At 44.2% G+C, this 26503-nt stretch overlaps 1 protein-coding gene across 1 annotated transcript in view; it reads left to right on the top strand.

Moving 5' to 3' along the window:
• Window positions 1–26503, top strand: part of TMEFF2 (transmembrane protein with EGF like and two follistatin like domains 2) — a 125445-nt gene that overhangs the window by 86735 nt on the left and 12207 nt on the right. The window contains exons 6-7 of the mRNA XM_054277500.1: window positions 5875–6023; window positions 7153–7212. Coding sequence (XP_054133475.1) covers window positions 5875–6023; window positions 7153–7212 — 209 coding nt within the window. The remainder of the gene's footprint in view (window positions 1–5874; window positions 6024–7152; window positions 7213–26503) is intronic.

Raw genomic sequence — 26503 nt, 5'->3', positions numbered from 1 at the left:
TTCCTATCACAGCTATGTAGGAAACCTTCCTCATGCTACGTGCAGATACTGCATAGTCATTTTTAAATTTATTTTTCAGTAATACTGAATTGCTGGATAAATAATTGCTGGAAACAAAGACTGAATAGTTGTCTTAGGAGTAAATATAAAGTTTGGAGTGCGTTTATTTTTGTCATCACTGTGTCACTAATGATTATATTCTATTCGTGAACTAAGGAAATAGAATTATAGTATTCTCCTACCCTTCATGGGCAAAGAACCATTCTCTGATTTTATTGAGACTCCTCCTTAAAATGCAGCTCCTCCTTCCAGGGACAGCCCTTCATAGCCATGAATCCTCCCTTCAGTGGCTTGCTCTCCACAGGCAAAGGTACTCTCTGTGCCCAGCAAATAATGCCATATGCTATTTGCAGAAGCGTGGGGCGTTAGGAGCCTGTGTACTCACCCATGCCTGGTTTATTGACCCCATTAATTTTTATGGAGACTGATTGAACAGGAAGCCAAGTTGGCTGCTCCAGCTTGGCCAAGCAGCCTGGTGCAGCACATCCCCACCACTGCTGGCACATGGACCAGACTGAGGGCTGGGCAGTGTTTCTTTGTGATCAGGATCCAGGCTGGGAAGGAGTTCTTTGTGCTCCTCTCTCATTTCCCTGGGAAGGGAAGAAGCATGATAAACAGGTGAAATCCCAAATTGCCTGTGGGTTCCCTTGTGCTGCTGAGCACCCTCCTTGCAGTTGCTGCCTTGATGGAAGCTGCCAAAGCTCGCAGAGCAGAGTGCAGCAGCACACACCCCACAAGCCAGCAGTGAGGCACAGGGAGGTGCCTGCCAGCATCTCACCTGCCTCAGGCTAAGCTCAGCTCTGCCAGCTCTCCCCCTCCTCCTGGGCCTCTCCTGCATCTTCTCTGCAGAGCTGCACCTCTGCCTGCAGACACTTGCTGGTTCATCCTGCGTGTGACATTCTCATGGCCCCATCCAGCAATGTCATCAAGCAGTGTTGCAAGATCCACCATGGGGAGGTAGCCCAAAATCCTCTCAGGAGGTGCCTAGGCTTGCCCCTTCAGCAGTCTTTTTAGTTTGCTTTGGTGTTTTTTGCTTCCATGAGCACCAAAGTAACCACACTGATTGCTGGATGTGCAGCTCCTCCAGGATTATCATCATGTGAAATGAAATGGAATAAAATAAAGTATAAAAGAAAAGGAATGCATTGGAGACTATCACAATGGCCTGGAAGAAAAGACATAAGAAAATGAGCCTTGTTTAATGATTGTTTGCGATGGCAGCCCAAATTTTAATCAATTAACATATGAGCCCATTGCTTGAAGATGCAAAGGGCCTGTGGAGCAGCATTCCTTCCTTTCTCAGGGGAGCTGCAGGGTATCTGCTGACATCTTGGAGGCTCTCCTTCCTCACAGAGGCTTTTAACGCTGTGTTTCTGACTGCAGAAGGCATGGGTAAATCTTACACACGTATTCTGTGTATGCTCTTGGGTACAGTTTCATTCTGTGACCCCCTAGGAGACCTCGTTGACCTTCCCACAGTGTCTTGAGCACCAGGAGTGCTCAGTCAGCCTTTCCATTGCCAGGCTTTCTTCAGTGCTACACTTAGGAACACAGAAAGCAAATAGATTTATTGATAGAACTATAATCAGAAGTCATGGGCAGGATGATAACGTGGTCAAATGATCCAATTACGTAAAATTCAAGGCATATTGGAGTGCCTCAGGGACTGGGAAGCTGCAGACAGACAGACAGCTGTGGGACACACCCTTGGCAGTGGGATGGGTGCTGCCAGCCCTGTGCATGACAAGGGTTAGGGGGAGGCTCTCTTCAGGGTAGGGCCTTTCTGAGTCCCACAAGAGCTGAAGGTACTCTCTATGCCCAGAAAATAACACCATTGGTACTGTCACCTAACACACATCCTGAGCCAAGCAGGCATTCACAGTTTGGTTCTTGTTTAACACAAGAGAGTCCCACTCTTGCATTTTACAATGCTTCAAGAAGTGAAGGCACCTTTACAGGTTTTCATTCAATCAAATGCATTAAGTGCTGTTCATTTATTACCTCACTGGTGGATCCCACTGAAGTCTGAGCTGTTCTCAGAGGCTGCATTTGCCTGGGCACACACATTTGGAGTACATGCCTCACCTTTTTCACTGCAATTTGCCCTTTTGGAATTTGGCTGCATGGTCCAAATGGGCAGACTTTTTCTTCCTCCAGTTTGAAAAAATGTGTTGGAATACCATAATTTTCCCTGATAAGAGGAGCACTATAAATTAAAAAGAGCCAGCAACACAGGCCCATTAATCTTCCTGATGCAATCCTGCCTTTTGCACTTCCTGACATATATTTGATGTGGACTTAATTGTGCAGCCTTAGAGTAGGATTTGAGTGTCTAAGTGCAAAAGCAGTAATAAACTGTGGATGCGAGCTAGAAGTTGTCTGCTGAAAAGTGTGCAAGGAGTGGATGATCCTTGCAGCAAGGAGATTGGGGCAGCAAGTTTGGTGTTTTTTCAGCATCCCTCTGGCTGGCTCTGAAAATCAGGCTTCACACAGGGATTCCTATAAGGCTTTGGAGCATATGGTGTCATCCTGGGGCAGTCCTGTCCTGCTTCAGAGGGATCTGACCCCAGCACAAGCAGCACGTGGCTCGTGGTGCTCACAAGACATGTCCTCTTCATGCAGCTGAAGTTTGCAGAGGTTTGCTTGGAAAGAAAGGCTGGTGTCATGGTTGAAATTTTAGAATGGGGTACAGAAAAACCTTGGTTCTCTTCTCAGTTTTGCTGAAAGAGGTCAGGAAAGTCATTTTGGGTCTTTGTGTTTTGGAAGGTATCAGAAGATGTAAATAAATGCCTAGTGGGCTCTGAAGCAGTTTTTGAAATCAGTAGGAAATAGGTCTCTGAGATACCAGAAATCCCACACAAAGTGTTTGCATGCATCTTTAAGCATTTAAACACCTTTAAAAATATGTCTCTAAAGTGTCTAACTCTGAGCATAGGTTCCTGAATCCCGTAGGTATTCTTGAAACTGCATCCAAAGTTGCTGAGATTTCCCCTGAAAAGCACCCTTTTGTTGTAATTTTCCCGTTGGCTTAATCTTCTCTTGACTGGAAACATAATATATATTAACCTTCACTCATTTTTCTGTAGCAAAATGTAGAGAAGTGAAGCTGTTTTTAGCTGGTTTATTACAAAAAAAAGGAGCATATGGCTGATTGTGTCCCATCTGAAATGCAAATGGTAGAGCTACGTGAAAAGAATTGCTATTACTTGAGCAGTAAATGTTTCCTAATGAAGTGAGTTCGACTAAGGTGGGAAGCTGGAAATGGCTGCAGGAAGAAATGATGATGGTTAATATTTCAGTGGAGCAGAACATTCTTATTCTGCTGATAAGGACATTCTTGGGAAATGCACTGGATTTTTTTCCTTATATTCTGTATGTTTATCAGTGTGGGGAAATTGCTACACACAGGGAGCTAGACGCTTTTATTCGAGTTATGAAATCATGTAATTTAATTTATAACCACAGCTTTTCACCACTGGCCTCTTTTTAAACTGGAGTTTTCTGTATTTAGTGAACATTTGGGGTAAATAGACCTACCCAGTGTAAAAAAAAAAATTCTAAGAGATGGCTGCTGGTTCCACTGTTTTCTATCACCCTGGGCATATTCTTGGAGGCCAAAAGCCAAAGGGGGTGATGGAGACATTTGACCCAAACTCTCCAATTGCTTTCTTGCTCTTTCCACCCAAGTTTTGTGTATATCCCTCTACACCTCCAGTAGTCAAAGGTGTCCAGATGTCTGCTGCAAATGGGAGGTGGACTGACTTTTAAACACTTTCTTAAATCAAGCAGCGAGGCTGGAGGCTTGACATTTCCATTACTTAGCTTTGCAAAGGGAGAGCTGTGGAGATGGCACTGCCAGGTTCAGCACAACCAGTGGGCTGGAGATAGAGCATCAATCTCATGGCTCTGCCTTAATGTCAGAAGGAGCCAGGAAGAGTTTGGATAGCAGCATGTGCACAATTACGTGCTCAGAAGAGCTGGAGCAGCTGCCAGGTTAGACCTCTGGCTTTGTCCCCAAGCAAGATTGGGTTTGCTGAGGCTGAGCTGTCTGTTAATGGCACAGTTGGGGGCAGAAGATTAGCGTGCCCTTCCCCTGCCGATGCCCAAGGCTGTCTGATGTTGCTAATGATAATGAAGTAGGAGAAACCTAAAGGAAAGAGTCTGCAGCCTGCTGTCAATGGGAACAATTAGGTTTCTCCGTCTTGGGAGCAGTGGTGAGGCTTGCTGGGATCAGGACATGTCCATGTTAGTGTGTTAGCTCAGATCCAGGGCAGACTGTGGAAGGGAATACCTCCCTGTGCTCTGGTTCACATCACAGGGCAGCCCAGGAGCTCACAAACTGGATTCTGGAGTCTCTGGAGATGGTCCTAAGCAATCTGAGGATGGGGCCACTACTGGCCTGCCTGCATTTGCCCACAGGGTGCTCTTGGACATGGGAGCCTTCACCCCTCACAGGGCACAACACTGGGACACAAAACCTGCCTGGGTAACACCTGCATATGGCTTTTTGCTTGCTGAGTTATCCAGGTGCTTCAGAAAGTGCTTGTGCACAAAGTCTTCCCTAAACCAGCATTCTCCTGGCTTTAATAGTGAGTAGCCTCTCTGTGTCCAGAGCTGGGGAGATCCCACCAGCCTGAGGCAGAGTGCAGTCACATCCCTGCTCCAGTCTCAGTCTTGGCAGGTGGTTTTATCCCAGTGGGTGAAGTGAGGCTTCAGTTTCACATCTGTTACAAGCAGAGTGCCTCTAGGTGCTGTAATTATTTTCAGAATTAAATCGTAAATCAATATAAACCCACATTTATATGGTCTTGGGATCTCTAGCTGGTCAGAGTGACCCCGAGATGCATTAGAAAGTCTCTTTTCCCAGTCTGGCAGTCGAAGAAGGAGTCAGAGCTCTTCATTTCTCAGTCTCAAGGTTGTTTATTGTATCTTATCCATAAAATTTTTTCTCCTGTCCAGATGAGGTCCACTCAGAAAGACAGTCAGAGGTATTCTGCCCGCCTCTAGGGTGGTGTTATCTTTTTATACTAAAAACTACATGTACAATATTTACAAATCCTTTCCAATACCTATCACCTATGTTACACAGTGTGTAAACCAATCTGTAAGTGCCAACATCACAGCAAAAGATGGAGGCCAAGAAGAAGAAGGAGAAAGGCTGGACATGCCCAGATTCCTCCATCTTGCCCCCTGAACCCCCATTCTAAAAACCCAAAAAAAATCTATTTTTCACCCTGTGATAAATTCACTATCATTCTACTTAAGAATCATTCTGCAGATCTTCATATAAGGCTGGTAATTTGCTCCATGGGTCATAATCAAAACCACAAGGGTCTTGGGCTCTGTGCCAGGGTCTCTGAGCCCCCTGGCAGGGGTCTTGGCAGTCCAGCACAGCCAGAGGGATGTCCTGAATTCTGACAATATGGTATTCCATACAATGGATGGCACCTGAACAGAGGAGAATTTTGTGATTCTTTAGTTTGCAGGAGGGCTCAGCAGCTTGCTTTATCTGCATATCTCTTTGGTTTACAGCGGATTACAAGTGGTAATGCTGTGGTACAGTTTTCCATGTAAAACACACTTCTTTTATCTTTCTTTTTGCTTGCTTTTATGTGCCTTTTGCCTCTCCCTGCATCTCATTTCCATCAAGAAATACAAATGACCTCTTGACAGAACTTTCTGCTTTCATTATGTTGATTTGCATTGTACAGTCAGGATAATACAAACACTTATATTTCTTAGATATATTTATGATGTCTTGAAAAAAGTTTCTCATATTAGCCTCTTCTTTTTTCTCTTTCTATATCTTTTCAGGTGTGTGTGCAACATTGACTGTTCTCAAACCAACTTCAATCCTCTTTGTGCTTCCGATGGGAAATCTTATGATAATGCATGTCAAATCAAAGAGGCATCATGCCAGAAACAGGAGAAAATTGAAGTCATGTCTTTGGGTCGATGTCAAGGTAACTCTCATAACAAAACTCATTTCAAAGAATGTTTTCAATTTTTGTTCAGGGAGAAAAAAAGAAACAGAACCAGGGCTGGCTTCTTATTTGGTAATTGTTATATTTCCATTAGACTACTGCAGTTGATACTGTAGAGCACAGGCTGTGGGTGAGAGGGAGAGCCCCCCATGATGCAGACACAGTGAGGCATGAGAGGGGGGCACAACTCCTAACCCTGCCCAGAGCAGCAGCAGCAGGGCACTGCCCAGCCCTGCACTGGGTTCTGCATCAGTCACCAGTCTCCTGCCCAAACAGGTTGCCCAGAGCTCTGTCTGCCAGGCAGCAGCTGGAGCAGGACAGTGGGAATGCCCCTCAGATACATCCTGCCACCCAGGATGGATCCTCTGGTGCTCCATTAACTGGAGCAGCATGAGGCAGTCTTGGGAGGCTCTCTGAACAGATGCTCCCAAACACAGTGCTTGGGCTGGTTCTTCAGGTGACCCTTGCTGAGCCCCAAGGTGCCCAATATGCCTGGAAGGAAGTTTTCCAATCATGACTCGAGGCTCTCTCTGTTCCTCCATAAATACAGTGCTTCTCTGTGCCCATCACTACTACATCACCTCTAACCCTTCAGCTGACTTTAAAACCCCTGTTTTTCTCTAAAATGAAAATGAAGAGAATTTGCCTTTCAATAGCTCCTGTAAATAAAGTGTCTGCTGAGGCTCAGACTCTCAATAGCTTTTTTCCTTAGCTTCTGACCCATAAATCCTCAGTACATCTACTTACAAGGCCATAGTATACAGGTGTATTAAATACATTCCAGTTTACTCCTGTCTCTTTAAAGTTAACCACCCTAAGTGGCAGTTCATTTCAGGGTACATATTAAAACTCCCCAATTACTTCAAGTAGAGCAGAAATGACAACTCCTGCTTCAGACTGATATATTTATCCCAGCTGCAATCTGTTATCACATATTGTTAGAAAAAAGATCCTGCTGTTTTCACCTGGCAGGCCCAGGAGAGCCTTGCAGCCAGCAGAGATGATGTGTGTGCAAGGGAAGTTAGCTCTGCCTGGGCACTGTGGTGGGGGCATGGGCTGTAGTGAGTCCAGGCTCCCCAGGCAACTCAACACATTTCTTTTCACACAGACAATACTACAACAACTACAAAATCAGAAGATGGGCATTATGCAAGGACAGATTATGCAGGTACGGTTCCTATTCTGTGAGAATCACAATTGACAGGATCTGTGTAAGTCTCTTTTTTCCTTCATTTGCTGAGGTGAAGTGTCCTCATCTTCTAGCATGATTTTCCTGGTTTACTTTAAAAAAGCACTGCCTTTCCATTACTCTTTCTTTTGCTACAAACTCTCTTCTTAATAAATTGGCTTCTTCTATTTTTGTCAACCTACAGCTACTCTGGCCATAAAACACCTGTTTGACAGAGGAAATAAGTACTGTAAATTATTTGCCAGAATTAGCAGACATTATTGAAAATTACAGAATCAGTGCACTAGATTATGCATATTTTTGTCATGATATACAGGTTTAAGGAAGTGAAAATCCAGCTCATAGCACTGCTGGGATACCATGAAACGCTGCCATAATAGATATTACCTGTCGGCATTTAACTGTGAAGTTAATAAGGTTCTTAAAATGTGGGGGGGTTTAATGATAAATGGGTTTAATTTATTTAGAAGCTATAGTAAAATATAATGGCTGAATAGCCCTATATGGCACTTGAAATTAAAAACATGTAAATACTAGTGAGGTTGGGGAGACATTTTTTACACCCTTTGCCTGAGAGGATTGATTTAGAAATTGAACGTGTGTGCGCACACACGTGCATGCAAATGTTCACAGCTCACACTGAGAACGAAAGCCTCTGGGAAGGTCTGGTGAAAATGGGTCAGGTGATGCACTCATTGCTTCAGTTTCCTGACATTTCTGTGGTTTTGAAGTGTTTGGAGAGAGTAGGTGTGGATGGCTGGGTTTGCCTGAGCTGCATGGCTCGGGTGAAAGCCAGGTGACGGTTTCACAGGTGTGAACGTTTCCTGCTGGGACAGTGCTGAGGCAGTATTTAATCCAGCTGGTCATCTCCTGTGCCATCCCTGTGACAGTGGGGTACCCGGCCTTAGAAATGATTGTTCTGTTCCTGCTTAAAACAGTGTGTGATGATTAAAACATAGAGCTCTGAATAAATGATGTCTCGGTCAGGCAGAGCAGTGCGAGGTGTTGGGGGTTGCTGCAGCGTGAAGCAGGGAGGGTAGAAGTTGCTATGGAAAGAAAATGCTGGAATGAATTTCTAAAAGATCAAGGGTGGACCATGGTCCAGGTGTTTCCTACTGCCAAGGAGCCCTTCCATTGGTGAAGACAGGAACGTGCAAAGAAAAAAGTCTTCAGTGTCTTTGCTCCAAACTCTTGATTACCCTCAGCTTTTTGTGGGAGGTATAGTCAGTTTTCTTAAAAGGCTGGAAAGGCTAATGTTGTGTCCTGTGGGGACTGGGGACAGGAGATAAGGCAAGTAGGCCAAAATTATTTCTTTTAAGTTAGAAACAAGGCCAAGTAATGTTACCTTAAATCCTTTCTCTTTCTTGCTGGAGAGTTGAGGAAAGCACTGCCTTCCCCAAGCTGAGATGAAGGCCTGAGCCCCTTCTCAGTGTGCAGCCTGTCCTACACTGCTGCTGCCTGGTGGATTTGCTTTAGGATGGCAGGGACCCACATCAGCTCGAGAGGAGACAGCAGGAAGTACCTGAGTTGTAACAAGAAGGGAATGAAAGGCAGGGAGGAGGAGGAGATCACAGTGGTGACAATAGAAAGCCATGTCATGGGTCATGGAGGAGGAGGAGCACAGAAGGCACCTTGAGCTCAAGTGAGCAGGAGGAAGAGAAAAGCTCTTGCTTAGGAGAGGTGATATTTCAGCCCACATTCAAGAGGAGAGGTGGTGGGTAGGAGAAAATTGACTGCAGCAAAGTGTTGTCAGGGGTTGGGAGCCAAGGAGGGAGGAATCTGGGTTACCTGACAGGGCAGAGCCAAGGCACAGAGGAGCAGGTCTGTAGTGGAGATTGTCTCCAAGCACCAGGAGGTCAGAAGGAGTGTGGGAACAGATGGTCTAGTGAGAGATGACAGAGACCTGTGGAAAGGACACAAGGCACCTTCCTCCCCACAGCCGTGGGAGTGATGGAGGCATCCTGAATCAGCAGTGAAGTCCAGCAGGTACCTCAGGCACAGGAAGACACCAGTGTTGCTCCTTAGAAAGCCACTTCTTGGGGCTTCTGGTGTGCCTCAGGCCCCAGTGGGCTTCTCAAGGGTGGTGGCTGTGTTCCCTGGGCAGTCTCACCAGGGTCTATTCACTGATTTAACTTCAGCTACAATTGCCTGTGCTAGCTGAGGTTAAATTTTGTGGGCACCTTTTCCTCTGGCTTGAATTTTTCATTTTTACATACAGTAACAGCATTTAGGGTGATAATTGCTAGTTTATGCAGGGCAATCCACTTGCCTCCAGTGCCCCCAAATGTCTGGGGCATAACCCCATCAGGAGACCTTAGGGGAACAGGACTGCTGTATCAAAAAGCTGCAACAGCCTTCCAGAAATAATCAGGGAAAAGGAAGGCAGCAGTCTAAAACTGAGGCTCAGTGAACATTCATGCCTCAGTGTGTGCCAGACAGGAAGCTCTGTGCCATCCTCGTGTTCTTTCAGCTGCAGACATATGACGGTGATGGCTGTGATAAGAATGTGATATGTGCTACTTTTTTCTCACCTTTGTGTCACCTCAGACAGGAAATGCTGCCCTAACCATGGGGAGCTTTGTGTGAAAAAGCAACAGTTCCTCAGCCTCTGAAGCAATTTCCCCGAGCCTGGAAATATTCAGCTTTCCACAGAATACCTTTGTTCTCTGCCATTTAACGGCACTAAAAATCGTCGAGACTGTGAGCACCACACACTTTTAAGAACATTGGCTTGTATGGACAGCCTTTCCCAGGGGAGAGTATAGCAGTGGGCATAATTGATGTTGTCAATTATGCTAATGCAGCCACATGCTCTTTGCAGGGACTGTGGTGGCTGAGCAGTGAGGGTTTTTCCATAACCGCCCCCGCACGCCCACCATGGGGGCCCCCAAAGGCAGCAGCTCTGCGAAGAGCCACAAGTCCCAAAACCCAGCTGAGTTTTTCCATATCCAACTATCCAAACTGTCTGTTCCATCAGCATCTTTGCTCCCTCCTGTTCTTGCCAGCCTGCTGATGCTCACCAAAAACACACAAATCTTTGGTTTGCAAAGCCAAGGGTACTCGTTCCTTCGGGGGGTAAATCTTCACAGTAGGTTTGCATTGCCACAGTTTCTAGGGGCTCTTGCTTTACACAGGCAAGATTTATGCCAGCACTCTGAAGTGCCAGACCAATATCACCCAAAAAGTGGTACCCCCTTTTACAACAAAGCAAACCTGAGATGAGTGAGCTGTAGGAGGCCCTTTTCTGACTGTGTCCTGCCTCTCCAAGCTCACCGTTCCACCCTTGCCACAGGTACCTGTGCCATTTGTGTACGCTTGTGCCTCTGTGCAGTTCTGGTCTCTCCTCTTTCTGAAACCCCAAGGTATTTATTAGACTTGGGGAGATTTTCACTCTCCTCAACAAATGGCAGATCGTTGACCTTGATCAAGTTTGTGCAGAGAAATTTGGTTTTACTGAAAAAATGAATGGGTGCGATTTTTCCCTCAAATCCAATAGAAATGCACTTTATCTTGCAATTTCCATGAAAGAGCATTTTGAAGCATTTGAAGTGTAATGTGTGTTTTAGAATGTAGTGTCTGAGCTGAAAGTCCCATGATGAATGTTTTCTTGAATTTCCCCATTATATGCATAAATAAGGCTGTTTTGGTGGCATTTTGGAATTCAGAGGCCAGGCAATCAAGGGGTTCTCATCTTGTTAATCCATTTGCCTATTTATTTGTATTCTTCAGTATTGATAGTCTCTTCTTAAGGTCTGGATATTAGCAATTACCCCCCTAATGACTTTATCCTTTCTCATTATCAAATTACAGAGGGGTTTTTTTCAAGCCATTTTGAGCACCATAAGGAATAAGTCAGCATGGATGTGCCATATTTCAATGTTATATATTCATGAAAATTGTCGGTGAAGACACTGACAAATTTGATAGACCTATTCCATAATATCATCTTCCAGGCCAGACAAACCTCCCCATATGAGCATTGATTAGATCAAGTCTCAGCAGCTGAATGCCAGCAGCGCAGAGAAACTGGTGGAAGGGGGAAGGAGGCATTTTCAGCCCAAATAGTCTCCTCTGGTGAAAAATGTGCAGCCACAAGTGGTCAGTTTGAGCTGTATTTTTGGGTTCCTCGAGGGCAGTGCACTCTCCCTTGGCAGCAGCCTCAGGTGGTGCCTTCTGGGCTCTTGGGGACTCCTGGGACTCTCCTGCAGGCAGTGCCTTGGCCCACCTTGCCAGTGCTGTTGCTGTGCCCAAAACTGATAACGAGCACAAAATGCTGCACGTCTGCTCATGGCTGCTCTGTTCCCTGCTCACCCTCCTGGCTCCCCATGGGATTTCAAACCTGCATGACAGCCTTGGATCTTTGTCAGAGCGCTTCTGGCACCGGGGCCGTCCTGGCACTCCCGGGGCTGCTCGGGAGAGTAATCCAGCAGATGGATGTGTTGCCCAAGCAAACTCACAGCTCCACCAAAAAGGGCAAAATCCATCTGTGTCAACACATCATCTTCCCTTGGCTGGGGCAGGGCTGTGGGATGAAGGCCATGACAGCCATCGCACGTTACAAGGATAAAGAAGAGTCGCTGACTCTTCAATGAGTCCCTTCAAAAGTCCAAGAGTCTTGGACTCCAAAATAAATACAAGTGAGTCACAGTTATCTTCGTTGTCTGTAACAGGCCTGGAGAGTAGCCAGGAATCAGAACAGCAGTGCTGAATTTCTATAGTGACAATTTCTAATTCACCCTCCCCTGTCCCGGACTAAAATATGAGAACTTCAGACTAGATTCCTTCTCCAGATCATAACATTTTCAAAGTAGGTTAAGTTTGGAGTGTAAACCACTTGACATTGTCCGTTTAAATTAAATTTTGTGTCCACTGGTGTGTCAGCCTTTTGCTGAACTGCTGAAGAATAATAAAGCCCTAGAGCTTAGCTATGGGATATAAACTGTGGTGCATTTTTGTTCTGCCTTTGTGAACCAGGCACTCCTTTCTTCTTAATGGAATTAGCTAGTGAGACACAAAGCTGAACACTGTGCAACCATCACAGCTAGAGAGAAACTGTTTCTCATCTGCTGCTTTGCAAAAATGTGAAGGGAAATTACATCCTTGCATATGCAGATTTGCTTGCCTTTCGATTCCTCAGACTCAGAGGTTCTCACACTAAATAAATAGATTATGTAGAAAGCCTTCCTGCTATTCCATCAAATCACTAAAATTGAAAAAAAATAGATTTTAATATTTTGACAGCTGTGTGGCAGCATGAATGCTGTCTAGCTGCGGCCTCCACCTGTGCTCACACACACCGACACACACACTCCAACCTGTGGAAGAACAAGAATGGTACAATTCATACATTTTGTTAAAAATGGGAAGCTTTTTAATGTTGCTTGAATTGTTGTTTGCATTTACAAATTGCTATTTGCATTTTTTGAAAGGTTTTATGAAAATATACTTGAGTTTTATGCACAGTGAAAGTCCTCAAAAGGTGGTAGATGAGCTCTGCAAAACACAGGAAAAAAGCCCAGTCTAGATTATTCTGAGAGGTTTTCAAACACCTCAGAGAGATCCCTGTAGCCTGGTGGTCTCCAGCCCTTCTGTAGCCTTCTTGCAGCTCCTCCAGTGTTGTTGGAATCCAGAGGGAAATCTAAAAGGCAGTAATAGATGCCAGCTATTGGGTCAGTAAATCCCACTGCCAGCTACTTCTGAACTCAAGTCTGCAGACAACAGAGTCAGTCCCAACCACTCTTGTCGCCCCCAAACCTCCACTTGTCCTGGGTGTTTTTGAAATGAAAACCTGCAGCTGCTTCTTTTGTGATTTAACTCCAGGGCTGTAAAAGGTGGAGTGTGGAAAGTCCCACTCAAGCATTTCCTGAGTCATAAGGAAGACTGGATGTTTTATTTCTAAAATAGGAAAGGCTGGGGCAACAATGCAGTTATCATGCTATGGGCACTGCAACACTGGCTACCCCAAGTGCTTTTCTTCTGTAGAACCCTCTCAAATTTACCTTCAGATGCTGCTTGGCTCTATCTTGCTGAAATCTCCATAATTTTTTTGGAATGGGAGAGAGACACACTCTTGTAGGGGTCACATAATAGCCTCACAAACAAGCCCCCTGCCAGGAAGGAAACTGCAGCACTCCAGAGCTCTGTGCTATGTGATTTAACAGCACTTACTCCTAACAGTCTCTTCCTGAGGAGCATGCAAAATAAAAACAGCCTTATGGAGATTTTAAAAACAAGCGAGAGGGAGAGAGAAATATTGCTCATTTAATCTGCCAGCCTCAAGAGAATACCTCACTTTTTATGGGAGTTCTCCTCTAACTTTGAATTGCACACGCTAAGCTTGGTAAAATGTGCCTTGTTCTTTTTGATTTCTGGGGGTTTTTGGTTTTATAATGAGATAAATTGTGTCTTTTCATTACTTACAATTTCCCAGTGTCATGCTCGTGGAACCTCTAATTGTTAGCATTAAAACTTAAATTAGGTCTCAGGTGAACTGCTAGACATCTTTTTGCCTTAGACTGATGTAGCTCAAGGAAGAAGAACATTTCCATTTGTGCCTCTAAAGCTTAGCCCTTAATTCAGTCACTAATGAATGTGAATCAAAAGTTGCAGAATTTGTTTGTGCTTTTTTCCCATAATAAACAAATTCAGTATTGTTGTGAGTGAACATTATAAAGAAAGCTATTTGATTTGCATTAAAGCTTGGGAGCCTGAAAATTCAATAAATCCAGGCTAAGAATCTGATCTGTAGGATACAAACAAGGAAAACAATTCCAACTTGTAACACCAGTGTTAGCATGGGCAGCCTAAAAAAATACAAAACCAGACCAGGCTTTTTTACTGCTGTCAGCATCTCTGAATCATTTAACTCCTGGAAGTGAATTCAGGTGTAAATGATATGTGGGGTGAGGATGGAGGTTGTAATCCAAGTATATTTTTTCATGTGGGGTTTCCATCAGTACTGTGAGAAATTCATGAAGCTTGCTCCAAACACTTCTGCTTGCCCAAGACTTGCTGTGTGCCTTACTTGTTGATTTTCCCCTTATGCTATCATGTTAGCAGTCTTCTGTAACATTTTGTTCTCCTAAAGGTTATGGATAAAAACAGAAATTCTATGTGCAATAGAGATGAGCAGACCTGAGTTCATGAAGGCATTTCTACAGATTCTTCCATTTGTGTCCCATTCCAGAAGCACACAGGGTTCCATTTACTTATGTTTGGTTGTAGGCACGCAGTTTGTGGTGATTGGGAGTGGGGCTGAGCCTCATCCCCAGTGGGTACAGCTGTGACAGCATTGACAGCAATGAGCCATGGAGTGACCAACACCACAGGGAACAGAGGGCACACAGGTGCAGTGCATCAACATGAGGGCAACAAAAGGTTGGGCTGAAGAACAAGAAAGAGCAGAGCTTGCAGCCTTCTGAAGTGAGATGGTCTTACTCTCTGTGGGCAGATCCCTGAAGCCTTCTGATGTGGTGTTGTGTTACTGTGTATGGGTGAATGCTTAAAGCCTTCTGAAATTGTGTGGCGATACTCTGTGTGTTGTGGCCATCTCAGCTGTGACACTTGGTGTTATTTAGAGCACAGGAGCCCATCTTCACAAGCAAACCTGAACCTTTCAGTACTTACTGATCTCTTGGACCTCTGCTCAGTATCTGTGTTTTGATCAGAGGAATGGGCAAGCTGAAAGGAAGGTAAAGCTTGCAGAAAACAAAGACACCTTCCTGCTTACACATAAAAATATGATCCCAAAACTCAATGCAAGCTGATTTGTGCCTGATTTCTCAACTGGTCTTTAACCACATACCAACTTCCTAAATATGACCTCTAATGGCAAGAGTAGGCACCCTCAAAAAATTGCATTTATGGTTTGCATTTATGGTCATGCTAGTTTTTATGTTCTACTTACAGCTACTCCAAAATTTGTCTTTCCGCACCTTTGTTTTCTGAAGTTTATGGGAATGAAACAACATGATCTACAGCCAGTGTTTGGCTGTCATGGATATATGGAATATGCACCATAATTCCTGGCTGCAGCACTGCCATTGTGAAGGGATTTACAATTATCCAAAAAGGTCTCTTTATATCTGACTAAACCACTTTGTGGCACCTAGCTAATACTGCGTCTTCACCATTTTCAGGCTCCTCCTTTGAGATAGACCAGCATTAAATTACAGAGTTCTGTGTGAACTCCAGCTAACAATGCAGGCCGTGAAGTGACTTCACAGACCTGTACTTAAATTTACTGCAGACAGTCACAGACCTGCTGCACACCAGAAATCACAGGGAAGCTGAAGTTCTCCTCCCTTTGGGGTCTAGAAGGACTGTGCAGCCCAGTTCCTCTGTGGGACCAACAGTCTGACCCTTAGGGTGATGCAGGGTCACACGTCACTTTTGGGGGACTCTGCTGCGGTACCTGGGTTTCACACTCTGCTGCTGTTGTAGGTAACACTCTGCAACCCCAGCACTTCATCCACGTGCTGGGAGCATGATAAATACTGTTTTTAGCATTTTGACACCCTGAAGGTATTTCCCTCTTGTTAGAATCTTCTTTCCTTTCTCAATTCCCCTGCTTCCCCTACAAGAAAAGAAAGTAAAAAAAGAAAAGGTATTTACTTTCTTCCCCTACAAGAAAAGAAAGTAAAAAAAGAAAAGATTCTATCAACCTCCTCAAGGAACAGGCTGGGAAATTAACCCTGTTTTCTGAATGTGGGGAGGAATTTCCCTCACCCCTGGTTCCATCCTTCCTCTGGGTTCCAGGCACTTTGATCATCTCAAGAGTCATCCTTGAAGGATACTATTCAAAATGGTGCACAGCAGCTGTTTGCCATCCACTACACTAATTTGAATTAGTTAGATAGACAGTAAGGAGCACCACAGTGTATTTTTATGCCCAGCAGCTCTATTTTAGGCCAAATTTCTGTGAATTTGCTGTTAGGAATCCTTGCCTTTCCAAGGATTTGAGAGTTAAAGTTATAATGAGATGCTAGAGTATCCGTTTTCAGGAAACATCGACATTTAAATATTTGTGTTTGATCTAGTCTGAAATGTAAAAAAAAATTATTTTGAAATATTCATAGAACTGAATTTCCTCAGAATTTTGTTTCATGGGATGTTTTGGAATTCTTTATGAAATGTTAGATATCAAAATACCACAAGATGAAAGCATATGACAGTTGTAATAAATAAATTGTAACCATAAGGAAAGTTGCTACTTAGAACTGACTGAAACATCCTTTTTTTTAGAAGGAGTATCATCATGTCAAATTGCAATACAAACACGAGATAATTTGATCATTTAGACACGTGCAGTGGTAACCTGAGCCTTTTTTCACCTGGATTCAGGAGTATAAATGCATCTGGTGGAATTAAAGGAAATACAGTTGGAGAAGAAAAGAAGGAGCTGGTATATTTATTTTTATTAGACCTTCAGAATTAGACCAGATGGAGACAAGTGCCAAATTTTGCCTGGTTTAATCGATTTGGGTAAAGAAAGTAAAAACAGACAAATATTTTGCCACAACAATTTCACTGGGCTGATGGTTCCACTTCTTTCCCTTGAATACACCTGCTAAAAGGTGAATTTACCTTCTACATTGAACACACCTGCTAAAAGGTGAATTTACCTTTTCCATTGAGCACACCTGCTAAAAGGTGAATTTACCTTCTACATTGAACACACCTGCTAAAAGGTGAATTTACCTTTTCCATTGAGCACACCTGCTAAAAGGTGCATTTACCTTCTGCATTGAACAGACCTGCTAAAAGCCACACCCTGCACTGATTTTTCAAGAAATGCAACATAACTATTCTTTCCTTATTAACATTTAATGTATGAAACCACGAGTGGCAGAAGCTTGTTTCTGAAGGAAAAGGGAAATGATGTAGAGAAAGCATGAATTTCAGTGGGAGATGCAGCAGTTTGAATATAAGCTGTGCCTTCTCCCATGCTTCTGTTTATACAAACATTCCTGTGCATTCAGGATAAACCCAGCCTTGGCAGTTTGAGGAGCACCTCTGTATCACCGAGCAGGCAGAAGTGCTCTTAATAACTGAGGTTTGGAAAGCAATATTTACCTGCCTAGAAAGGTGACTTCTTACACACTTGGGCTGTCATTTTACCTTGTACCCATGAGTGTTAAGTGACTGTGAAACTCTCCTCTTGGAAATACAACAGCTGTAAACAAAATGTGCTATTAGAGTGCCTGTGCCAGTGCATGTCAGAATATTATCAGCACTGAATCAAAATGCACTGCTTTGCCTGCTGCTGTTACAACAAGCCTTAGCCATTTTAGACAGCATTACATAATGGTAAAATATTTTTCAGGGGAGAAAAATAAAATTCTCTCCCTATGGTTTTAATCTCCCTCTTATTTTATCTGTGGTTTAAAACTGTGTCAGGTATACATCAAAACCACCCCTTCCCTAGAGTATTTAGTTTACAATTTCATTTAATAATGGAAGTGTGCTTCCATCCAGCTAGGATGGGAAAGGATTAAATAAAAAGCACTGTTCTAAAATCAAGTAACAGTAGTGCAGCCTGTCTCCATGCTCTCTGCAAATGAAGTAGCCATGGAAAAGCTTGTTATTAGTCTATAATATCAAAACTGATAAACTATTAGTGTTTTGTCAGGCATGATAAATGCTAACCATTTTCCTCTGCAGATTGCCTCAACAAGAACTGTGACTGTTTTTAGACACATCTGGCACTGCAGATTTTTTTCCATCCTGCATTTCAGTGATTTAAAAGGCCTTGGCTGGGCAGAAGGATGTCAGCTGTTTGGTTTAAAATACTGTTATAAGAGTCAATAAGATTTAAAGAGGCAGTAGGTAAAATTTCAGCCTTGCTGAAGGTAGTGGGAGAATGGCCATTGAGTTTAATGGCTTTGAGATTTCTCTGTATGGCTTTTTTGTCTATTTTTATTCTTAGTAAATTTTCCATTTCATAGAATTGCCCTTTCTTTTCCATTCAGCTTCTCCTGCTTTCAATATTAGCTCTAGGAGTGGGCACGGAGTTAAAATACCAAACCCTTTATTTTCACAAATGCCATCTTTACAGCTCACTTCTGTGGCACTGCTGCAACACAATAATAACAGGTGTATAAAAATAGTAAATGCAGGTATTCATTTATTTAAAAAAAAATATGTTCTTAATAGGCTTTTCTGTCTGTGCTTCAAAATGAGCTGTGTGACCAGTGATGAATCCCAGGACCTCAGGAGCTGTTCCACTCTTTGTGGAAGGAAATTGCAGGGTGAGCTCTGTGCTTGCTTTCTGTGCCATCACTCAGGGATGGCCAGGGGTCTGGATGGAAGGGTTTGATGGTAGATAAGCCACCAGATGCTCTCTGCTGTTGGTGCATTTCAGCAGGCAGAGTCTGGGCTGGGTCCATGGGGAAGTCAGCTGGAGGACACTAGAAGAGTTTGCAGTGAGCGGACAAGGGGAGGTGACAGCTCCATAGCCGTGTCTTCAGTGTGCCTTGGAGGGGTCTCTGGCAGCCCCTCAGGCTCTGATGGGCACAGAGTGTGTTCTGCAGCCTTGGGTGGGCTCCTCTCTGCATCTCAGAGATCAGCTACTGCCTGATAGACCTGTGGTACTGGAGTAATTGGCAAAAAGCTTAAATTTGTGTGGTGACATTAGAGCCTTTTGAGGCAAACCCAAGAACACGCAAAGGTTTTGGCTCTGTCCCTCCATTGCAGGGTTTCATGACAGATGGGAAAGAGTGTATCTTTGGTAAAATAGCAGGTTTTGCTGCAGTGACATTTTATATTGTTTTATCCATTTTCTCCTACACCTAAAATTGGGACTAGTAAGGGATATCTCTCCAGCTCCAGGCATGGGAAGGGGTGCACACTGCTTGATGTTCTCCTGTTCACCAAGCAGGAATGTCAAACATACAGTCTGCTGAAAGCCAGCCCTCTGGGCAGCCACAAAAGATTTGAACAATACGGCTGGACTGATACAAAAAGCCAGGTTGTAGACTGTGTGGACCCATTGCCATCACAGTTTTACAATGCAGGACTCAGGGCAAAGGGGTGAGTAAAAATAGCATCAAACCATGTAGGATTCATCCCTCAGCAAGTGTTTGATTTGTATGGAGGAGTGATCACGGGTTTGCACATGCCAATAAAATGTTTCTGAGCATAACAAAACTTTTCTGAATAGCCTGAACAAAAGTATGGCTGAAACCATGCTTTTAGCCAACAACAGACATATCTCTGAGTAGTCACAGGCCATTCAGGGTCATGCTCTGGCAACTAAAATAACCAGGATATTCACAAGGGATTTGCCAGGCATGTGATCCAGGAAGTGTACAAAAATACCACATATAGGAGTCAAGTATTTTTATTTCAGTCTCCTATTTTCTCACACACACTTCCCCCAAAATTCTGCAGCTCTTTCTTTAGTTTCCTGGATGAATCCTCTCAGGCAGCATGTTTTTACAAGCACAGATGCTACCTTGGAAAAAAAGAAAAGAGGGAAGGGAGCCAAGTGGGTGTTACACTTCAGCTTGGCAGCATCTTGCCAACATGTGCCCCAAAAAAAAAGGAAAAAAGAAAAAAGGACTGCTTTTAGTAATCAAAACTGAATATGAAATCAGTGCAAAACTAGGACTGTAAAACCTTCAGAGTGTCAGAAGGACTGAAGGAAACGCCTTGTAGCCAAAATGACATCCCTGACCTACTTGTCCGCGCTGTCACGTACCTGGGTAACCTTTTCTTACCCGTGTCTTCCATCAAACCTCTGACAATTCTGCCATTCATATTTGCTTTCAACTGTAATTTTTTGAGATTGTTTGAAGTGTAAAACCAGAAAGTAAAGCCTCATAACACCATGCTGGCAGACCTAAATATAAGTCAGAGACCTTTTCAAGCGCCGCTTCTCTGTGGAAAACAATCCATTCAGACCTGGAGTTCCTATTGGAAATTAGGGAGCAGCCTGGTAATTGGATTAGGGTGTGCTTTTATGTGCAGCAGTTTCTCAAGAGGAAGTTCCTGCTTTGTTTCATTGATTGCCTGCCTGATCTTTCTGCCAGTAAAAGCCATGCAGGCAGCTGAAGGGGTGAGGATGGATGGAAAATGTGTTATGTAAGATGTGCCTGTTCTCTGAGTGTGATCGGGTGGATACAGGCTCTAAGTGCATCTCCACACAAACTGAAGCATGCTTTGTTAATCTACAGTTTAATTGCTTAAAAGCAATTTCTATCAGTGTACTCCTTACAATCTGGAAGAGCTGCTACTTGCACCAATCCTGCATAAGTGCCAAAGAAGGGGAAACTTCAGGACATCTGGGGTTGGATGTGCGAATTGGAGTCTAGACATTGGAGGGAAAAGGAAGAAACTGTATTTGTCTTCCACATTTCTAGAAGAGGTTTGGAAATAACAGATAAAATTTACAGGTGTGTTCCTGGGAACATGCCAGGCTCAATCATACATGGTACAGGAGTTAATGTGGCAGGAATTGCAAGGGCATAACTTAGGGCACAGTAGCGCTGCTCCGAGAGAACTTGCACCCCATTTCTCCAATTTCATCATCCCCATCAAGGAAACTATATGTCCTACGTGGGCAAGATGAATCCTGGTCTTTTTCTGGATGGGCTCCCTCCCGTTTTTCTGCTGGAGCCCCCCACAAGCACACCCTCAGCTGGGAGATGGAGCCATCATCAGTCATGCGACTGTCCCCCGGGGCAACGCCAGCCAAACGATCCTGCTCCTTCCACACATCAATATTCCTGACACCCGTCTTCAAACTTAGGTCATGCATATCCATCTACTTTTCAAAAAGTGTCACAAGGATACAAATATCCCTTCACTATTTTTAGAGCCATATCAAAAGTATTTATCAGCTTTCTGGCACCTCATCCCATTTGTCATAGTTGATGCTATCTACCAGTTGGCAGTGGAGGATGAGGTGCTCTAGAAATGCAGTGGCGGGTAGATGAAACTCCATAAGCTGAGACCAAAGCGAAGGTGACTCCTGGGAGTTGTTGTGCCTGTTGTCACAGTCAGAAAGAGCCTGTCATGGTCTTCTGAGAGCAGGCAGAGCCCCAGGGCTCACGGGAGCAGCTCATCCCCACCTCAGTGTTTCCCAGCCCAAGGGGATGTGGAGGGAGCAGGGAGCTCAGGCTGGGAGCAGGGCTGAGCTGTGGGAGAGGAGGACAGCTGATGTCTGGTGACCACCATGGGCTCTACTGCCCACCAGCCCTCCCACACCACCTGGTGATGCCCAAGGAGTGCTTCCCTCAGCACACACCCTGCCTGTGCATCCCAGCTGCAGTGTACACGAGGATGGAGCTCCGTCTGTATTACACATAATTCATACTGCTCATGCAAGGTGGCACGGGAGAAGTGCTGAGAGTCGTGTTTTGCCATGCACACATTGCCAACAGGAAACTCTTCCAGCCCCTCCACAGCACACACCTTGAGGCCTGGGCTCTTCCATGTGCAGGTAACGTGTTCTTGGGCCTCATGCCACAAAACCGGGCTGTTTTCATAGCACTGTTGGTTTTTAGAAGGCAATGTATTCAGGTTGAAACTTTGCCCACATACCATCTGCTTCAGCCTTATCTTCTTTGACAAGAAAGCTGAATATATAATGTCCACTTGGCTTTCCTGGTGTTACATAAGGTTGTGGTTTTTGTGTTAGGTTTGCAGTTTCAGAGCTCCTCAGTGGCTCCTGCAACATGCTCCTGCTCTTGTTTTCAAGTGGAAAATCAGTGACAAAAATCAATACCATCTTTATAGCTATAATGAATGTGACCCACAGGCTTTTTTAGGATGACCACAAGCTTCCATCATATGTCTGAGGCCTATTTGCAAATATTGATTGGTATTGCAGATTATCTGTAGCCATTTCATATGAAATCTTAAGGTCTTGCAGTTTTGCTCTCTGTGCTCGGTTTGGTATCAAAGGTACAGCTATAAATCACAAGACCCACCCAGAGACACTATTGATAGCTAAGGTTGCTGAATTGTGAAAATTAATCGTTTCAGGGGGGGTTTCAGCTGCTTAAGGAGGATGGTTCTCAGTCAGCTCCAAGTGAGGGAAAGCACTGCTTTGGAATCACAGCAGACTGTTTACTTGAAGTTGGGGAAAAAAAGTGGAACCTTCATATGCAAATGTATGGCATTTGGAAATGTCATATAGCCACATCTACATATAAATAAGCTGCTCTGGAGTGCTGCAGTAGCCGGGCTGCTTTGATATAGAAATTGCATAGTAGCACACAAAGCAGAAACAGCAGGATGCCGCTCGGTCAAGTTCGGGGAGTTTTGTTCCTTAATCATCACATAACAAAGTTAACTAATAGTGCTGTGTCACTGCAGTACTAGTCTGGGAAGGGTTGTAAAGAGCTGCTGGTTAGTGAGAATCAAGTCTGTGTGCTGCTGGGGCTGTGCAGCAGGGATGGGGTGGTGGTCTGTCTGCTGTGCCCCAAAAGACAGTGCTAAATGTAGATATTCCTCTGGTAACGTCCTTCCTAGCCATCCTCTGCAGATCCACACCCGCTTTCTCTGAAGGAGACACAATTTGATTGAAAGAAGCATCTTCTGCTGCTAACATCCACATACTGGGATGGTGTTTCCATCTCTGTTTAATCTGGTATTAAGCAGTAAATTGAAACTCTCAGACTTCTCCAGAGAGAAGGACATAGAGAGGAGCCCTGATCTGGTTGTTCCTGCCCATATTTTACTCCCTCCAAAACTGACTCTAATGAGTAGCTGGAGGAGAGGTGGATGGGAGAGAAAACAAGCTGTGGGCTCAGCTGTTGGGAGGAATTTCTCACAGAGGGTGACACCCACTCTGCTCCTGCAGTGCCGTGTGATGGATCCAGCGCTCGCCCCTGTGCCTTCAGGCACGCAGCCTAATTGGAGGGAACCTCACAAATCTCTAAACTGACACCAACTCTTCTTCAACACAGAATTACAATAATAATAAGGTTAACTCATCCTCTAAGGGCTCTGTCATGAGCTGCCTAAGGAGATCATGTGCAAAGAGATAAACTTTATTTCTTTACACTGCTGGTTTCTGAAGGGGGAGGACGCTGCTCCCACAGGGCTGGTGGCATCTCTCTTAGGCAGGAGAATCTGAGTGAAGGGAACGTCAGCAGCTTGCCAAAAACAATGAGTAGCTGAGTTGGCACGAAGAGGGATTTAATCTATTCTAAGAATGGGGTTAACACAGATTTATTCAATCCTGACACAAAAGAAGGCAGCACAAACTGGGCCCCTTTACCTAGCGCTTTGATAAACCCACATCATTAAATCACAAGCTAGCAATGATTGCAGCCCTCAAGATTGGCCCTGGCAGTGGCTGCCTTAAAGAGCTCTGTTTACTTCATCCACAAAAATGTGGGGAGATTGCTTGGGGACAGGTGACACACAGATGACACGGAGAGCTGGGCACCTCACAGTGGTCCTCTGTGGAGCTGCTGCAGGGATAGCCCAGTGCATCAGCCTCCCCTGAACACCCTGGAATCAAAGATGGATTGAGAGGGGGAGCAGTGCATCAGCCTCCTCTGGATGTCTTGGAATCAAGGGTGGAGTGCAGCATCAAAAAGCAGTGACTGCTGCTTTCGGGGTGGCCTTGCTCTTGGTGAGAGGCTGAAATGTGGCAGGGAAGCAGAGGAGGTCAGACAAGGTGAGCAGCAGCCTGCCTTGCCTCCCTGAATGAAACAATCACCCCAGGGAGGAGCTGAGCCTACTGTGAGCACCTGGGCATGGAGAAAATGCTGCTTTGGAGCAACACATTAGCCCATGTGGTGTTTTTTCTCTTCCAGTTTAGCTTACATTGCTGGGTGTTCCCGTTCAGAGGCGTGAGCAGTGCTTGCTGCCACATACCCACATCACTGTGCAACTTTGGGTTGTATTGCACCTTGTATTGCAATAATTACTTGGTATAACCTTCTTTTACATGCAGGAGCCTTGGAGTTTAGGGGCCTGTACAATCTCTAGGGTAAGGCATCTGTGAATTCAAGGGGACAACAGACACTGTGAAAAACAAGGGTAAAAAAAAAAAATAAAAACCAGTCCTGGTTTAGTTTTGAGTAGACAAATGTTCTTGTTATGTATGCAGGAAAATGATTAACAAGTTGCTTGATTTCAATCACTTTTCTCAAAGAAGGAAGATACATTCACAGATGTTGTAAATAAAAGTGCTTCTTGATTTCCAAAGTTCAGCAACAGCTTTAACATATATAGCATAGCCCCCATATATATGCTGACAAGCTGAAAGTATTCTGTTCTCCATTTGAACATCTGGGGATTATTAGTGTCTTAATTCATTGGTTTCTATTATTAATTATGGCAGCAGGCTGAATAATTACGATGCATTGCTGCAAAGACAGAGCACAATATTTTTTTTCGAAGTGCACTAGGACATCTTGCCATCATCTCAAACATAAAAAGCCCTAGATTATTTTTAAAAAGGAAAATGGATTTTATCTTATTCCAGGGAACTGATTTGCATAGGGACATTTAAAATTAATAAATTACTGTGTTCAGCAAGCCTATTTTGTGCCTGAGAAAAGAAGTGAATGTAATTTATTTCACCATGTTCCATTTCTTTTTTTCCCCTTGGTGAAGCAGTTAATATGGGAAGGGTATTTTTTGTGCAGTTTATGTAGAAAAGCTAGCTTCAAGTTTGTACTTGGAGTGGCTGCAGGAGGAATTTAGGCTCAGGCTGCAACATAGTGGTGCCAGACGTTTTCAGCTGACATTTGGTGTCTCATTTTCCTCTTGCTCTCAGGGAGAGTGGGCTGGTGAGCTCCCTCTTGAGCAGCAGCAAGCACTTCCTTCGGAATTCTCACTCAACGCCCACCCAAACAGTGATTTTCAGGCGAGTTGCTTGCACACATTTCCTTCATTGTGAAGAGGCACTCTGGAATTGTAAAGGCAGGTTTCAGGAGAAGGGAAGGTGAGGGGTGAAGGTGCCCCCTGGGCTGGCCCAGAGCAGCTGGCAGAATGCAGGTTTGCCAAGGACAATGTGCCTTGGAGCTGGTCAGCAAAGACCCAGGGGAAAGTTCTGTTCTCTCATCAGAGCTGGCTCTGAGCTGGGATTTATCATGGCAGAAATGAAAGCCTGCCTAAGGACTTCATCCCCAAGCTGCTGTGGGATCTCACTTCCTGTTGGATGCTATTGAAGTACCAGCAAACCTGCTAAAGCAATTCTGCGCTTTCAGAGGGAGCAGCACCATTACCATCCTTCTCCTGGACCTTGGAACCATTCCTGCAGATGTTCCTGGCCTGAGAAAGTTCCCTTTAACATCCAAAGAGCAGCAGTTGCTGACTCTGTGAAGACTGAAGATGAGTAACATAAATATGCCTAGGCTCATCCACAGGTTCAGATTCTCACCTGTAGTCAATCACCTGCAGCTCTTTCCCAAAACTCAGAGCATCCCTGCCTTTGCTCCACAGGTGGATACTCTCTGCATGTTTGTTTTGATTTCAAACAAGAATTGCACACAAAGTCTCTTTCATACAGAGCAGAAGAGCTTTCTTAAGAAGGTTCCCAGTGCTGTGCTCTGCAGCATCTCTTTGGGACCTGCCAGGCAGGTATGAGGGGAATATGCTTCCAAAAGAGGCTGAAAATGTTAAAGGCATACATTTGACCCAAAAATCCCTTTTTCCCTCCATGTGTCCTCTGATAATGTGATGTGTAAGGAGTCACTACTTCAATATCAGCAAGAGCTTCCGTCTGCAAATTTGACTGACCTCAGCAGTATTAAAAGATTAAATTATTATGTAAGTCAATTCTCCTTAACCACTTTTTCCAAGGAGATAGGTGTCAAAATAGCTTCTGCTGCACATCATTCACTGTCTCATCCCTTATTTGATTAAATATATGTGTCTGTATGTATTTTAAGGCCTTCCCTTGGTCCAGGGATGACTGTACACTAGGTGTTAATATTGTATGTGAGCCAATATTTTCTCATATGGGCATATTATTTCCAAAGCTCCAACATTACCTGCTGTACATCAGCCAAAGTGCTAACATCAGAATTTATGGGCTGTGTATATTCTACTTTGCTTGCTTGAAATCACCTAGAAAGTCTCACTGATTCACACAAGAAGAATGAAAGACTTATCAGCCCTGCAGAACTAATTGTTAAGTGCCTGACAGTCAGTTCTTGGATACAAAAATCCTATTTTTTGCCTAGATTTTTATTTTAATTTCTCTAAAGTGGATTGTAGGACCTTATGTCTGGAAAGAATTTTCTGGGCACTCCAGACAGTACTTCATATAATCCTCATCAAGGGCACTAATGGATTTATTCCT

Source organism: Melozone crissalis, unplaced genomic scaffold, assembly GCF_028551555.1.
Source record: "Melozone crissalis strain CALT ecotype California unplaced genomic scaffold, PUWL_Pcris_2 ptg000023l_1, whole genome shotgun sequence".
NCBI classification, from domain to species: domain Eukaryota; kingdom Metazoa; phylum Chordata; class Aves; order Passeriformes; family Passerellidae; genus Melozone; species Melozone crissalis.
This window is presented reverse-complemented; position numbering and strand designations above follow the sequence as displayed.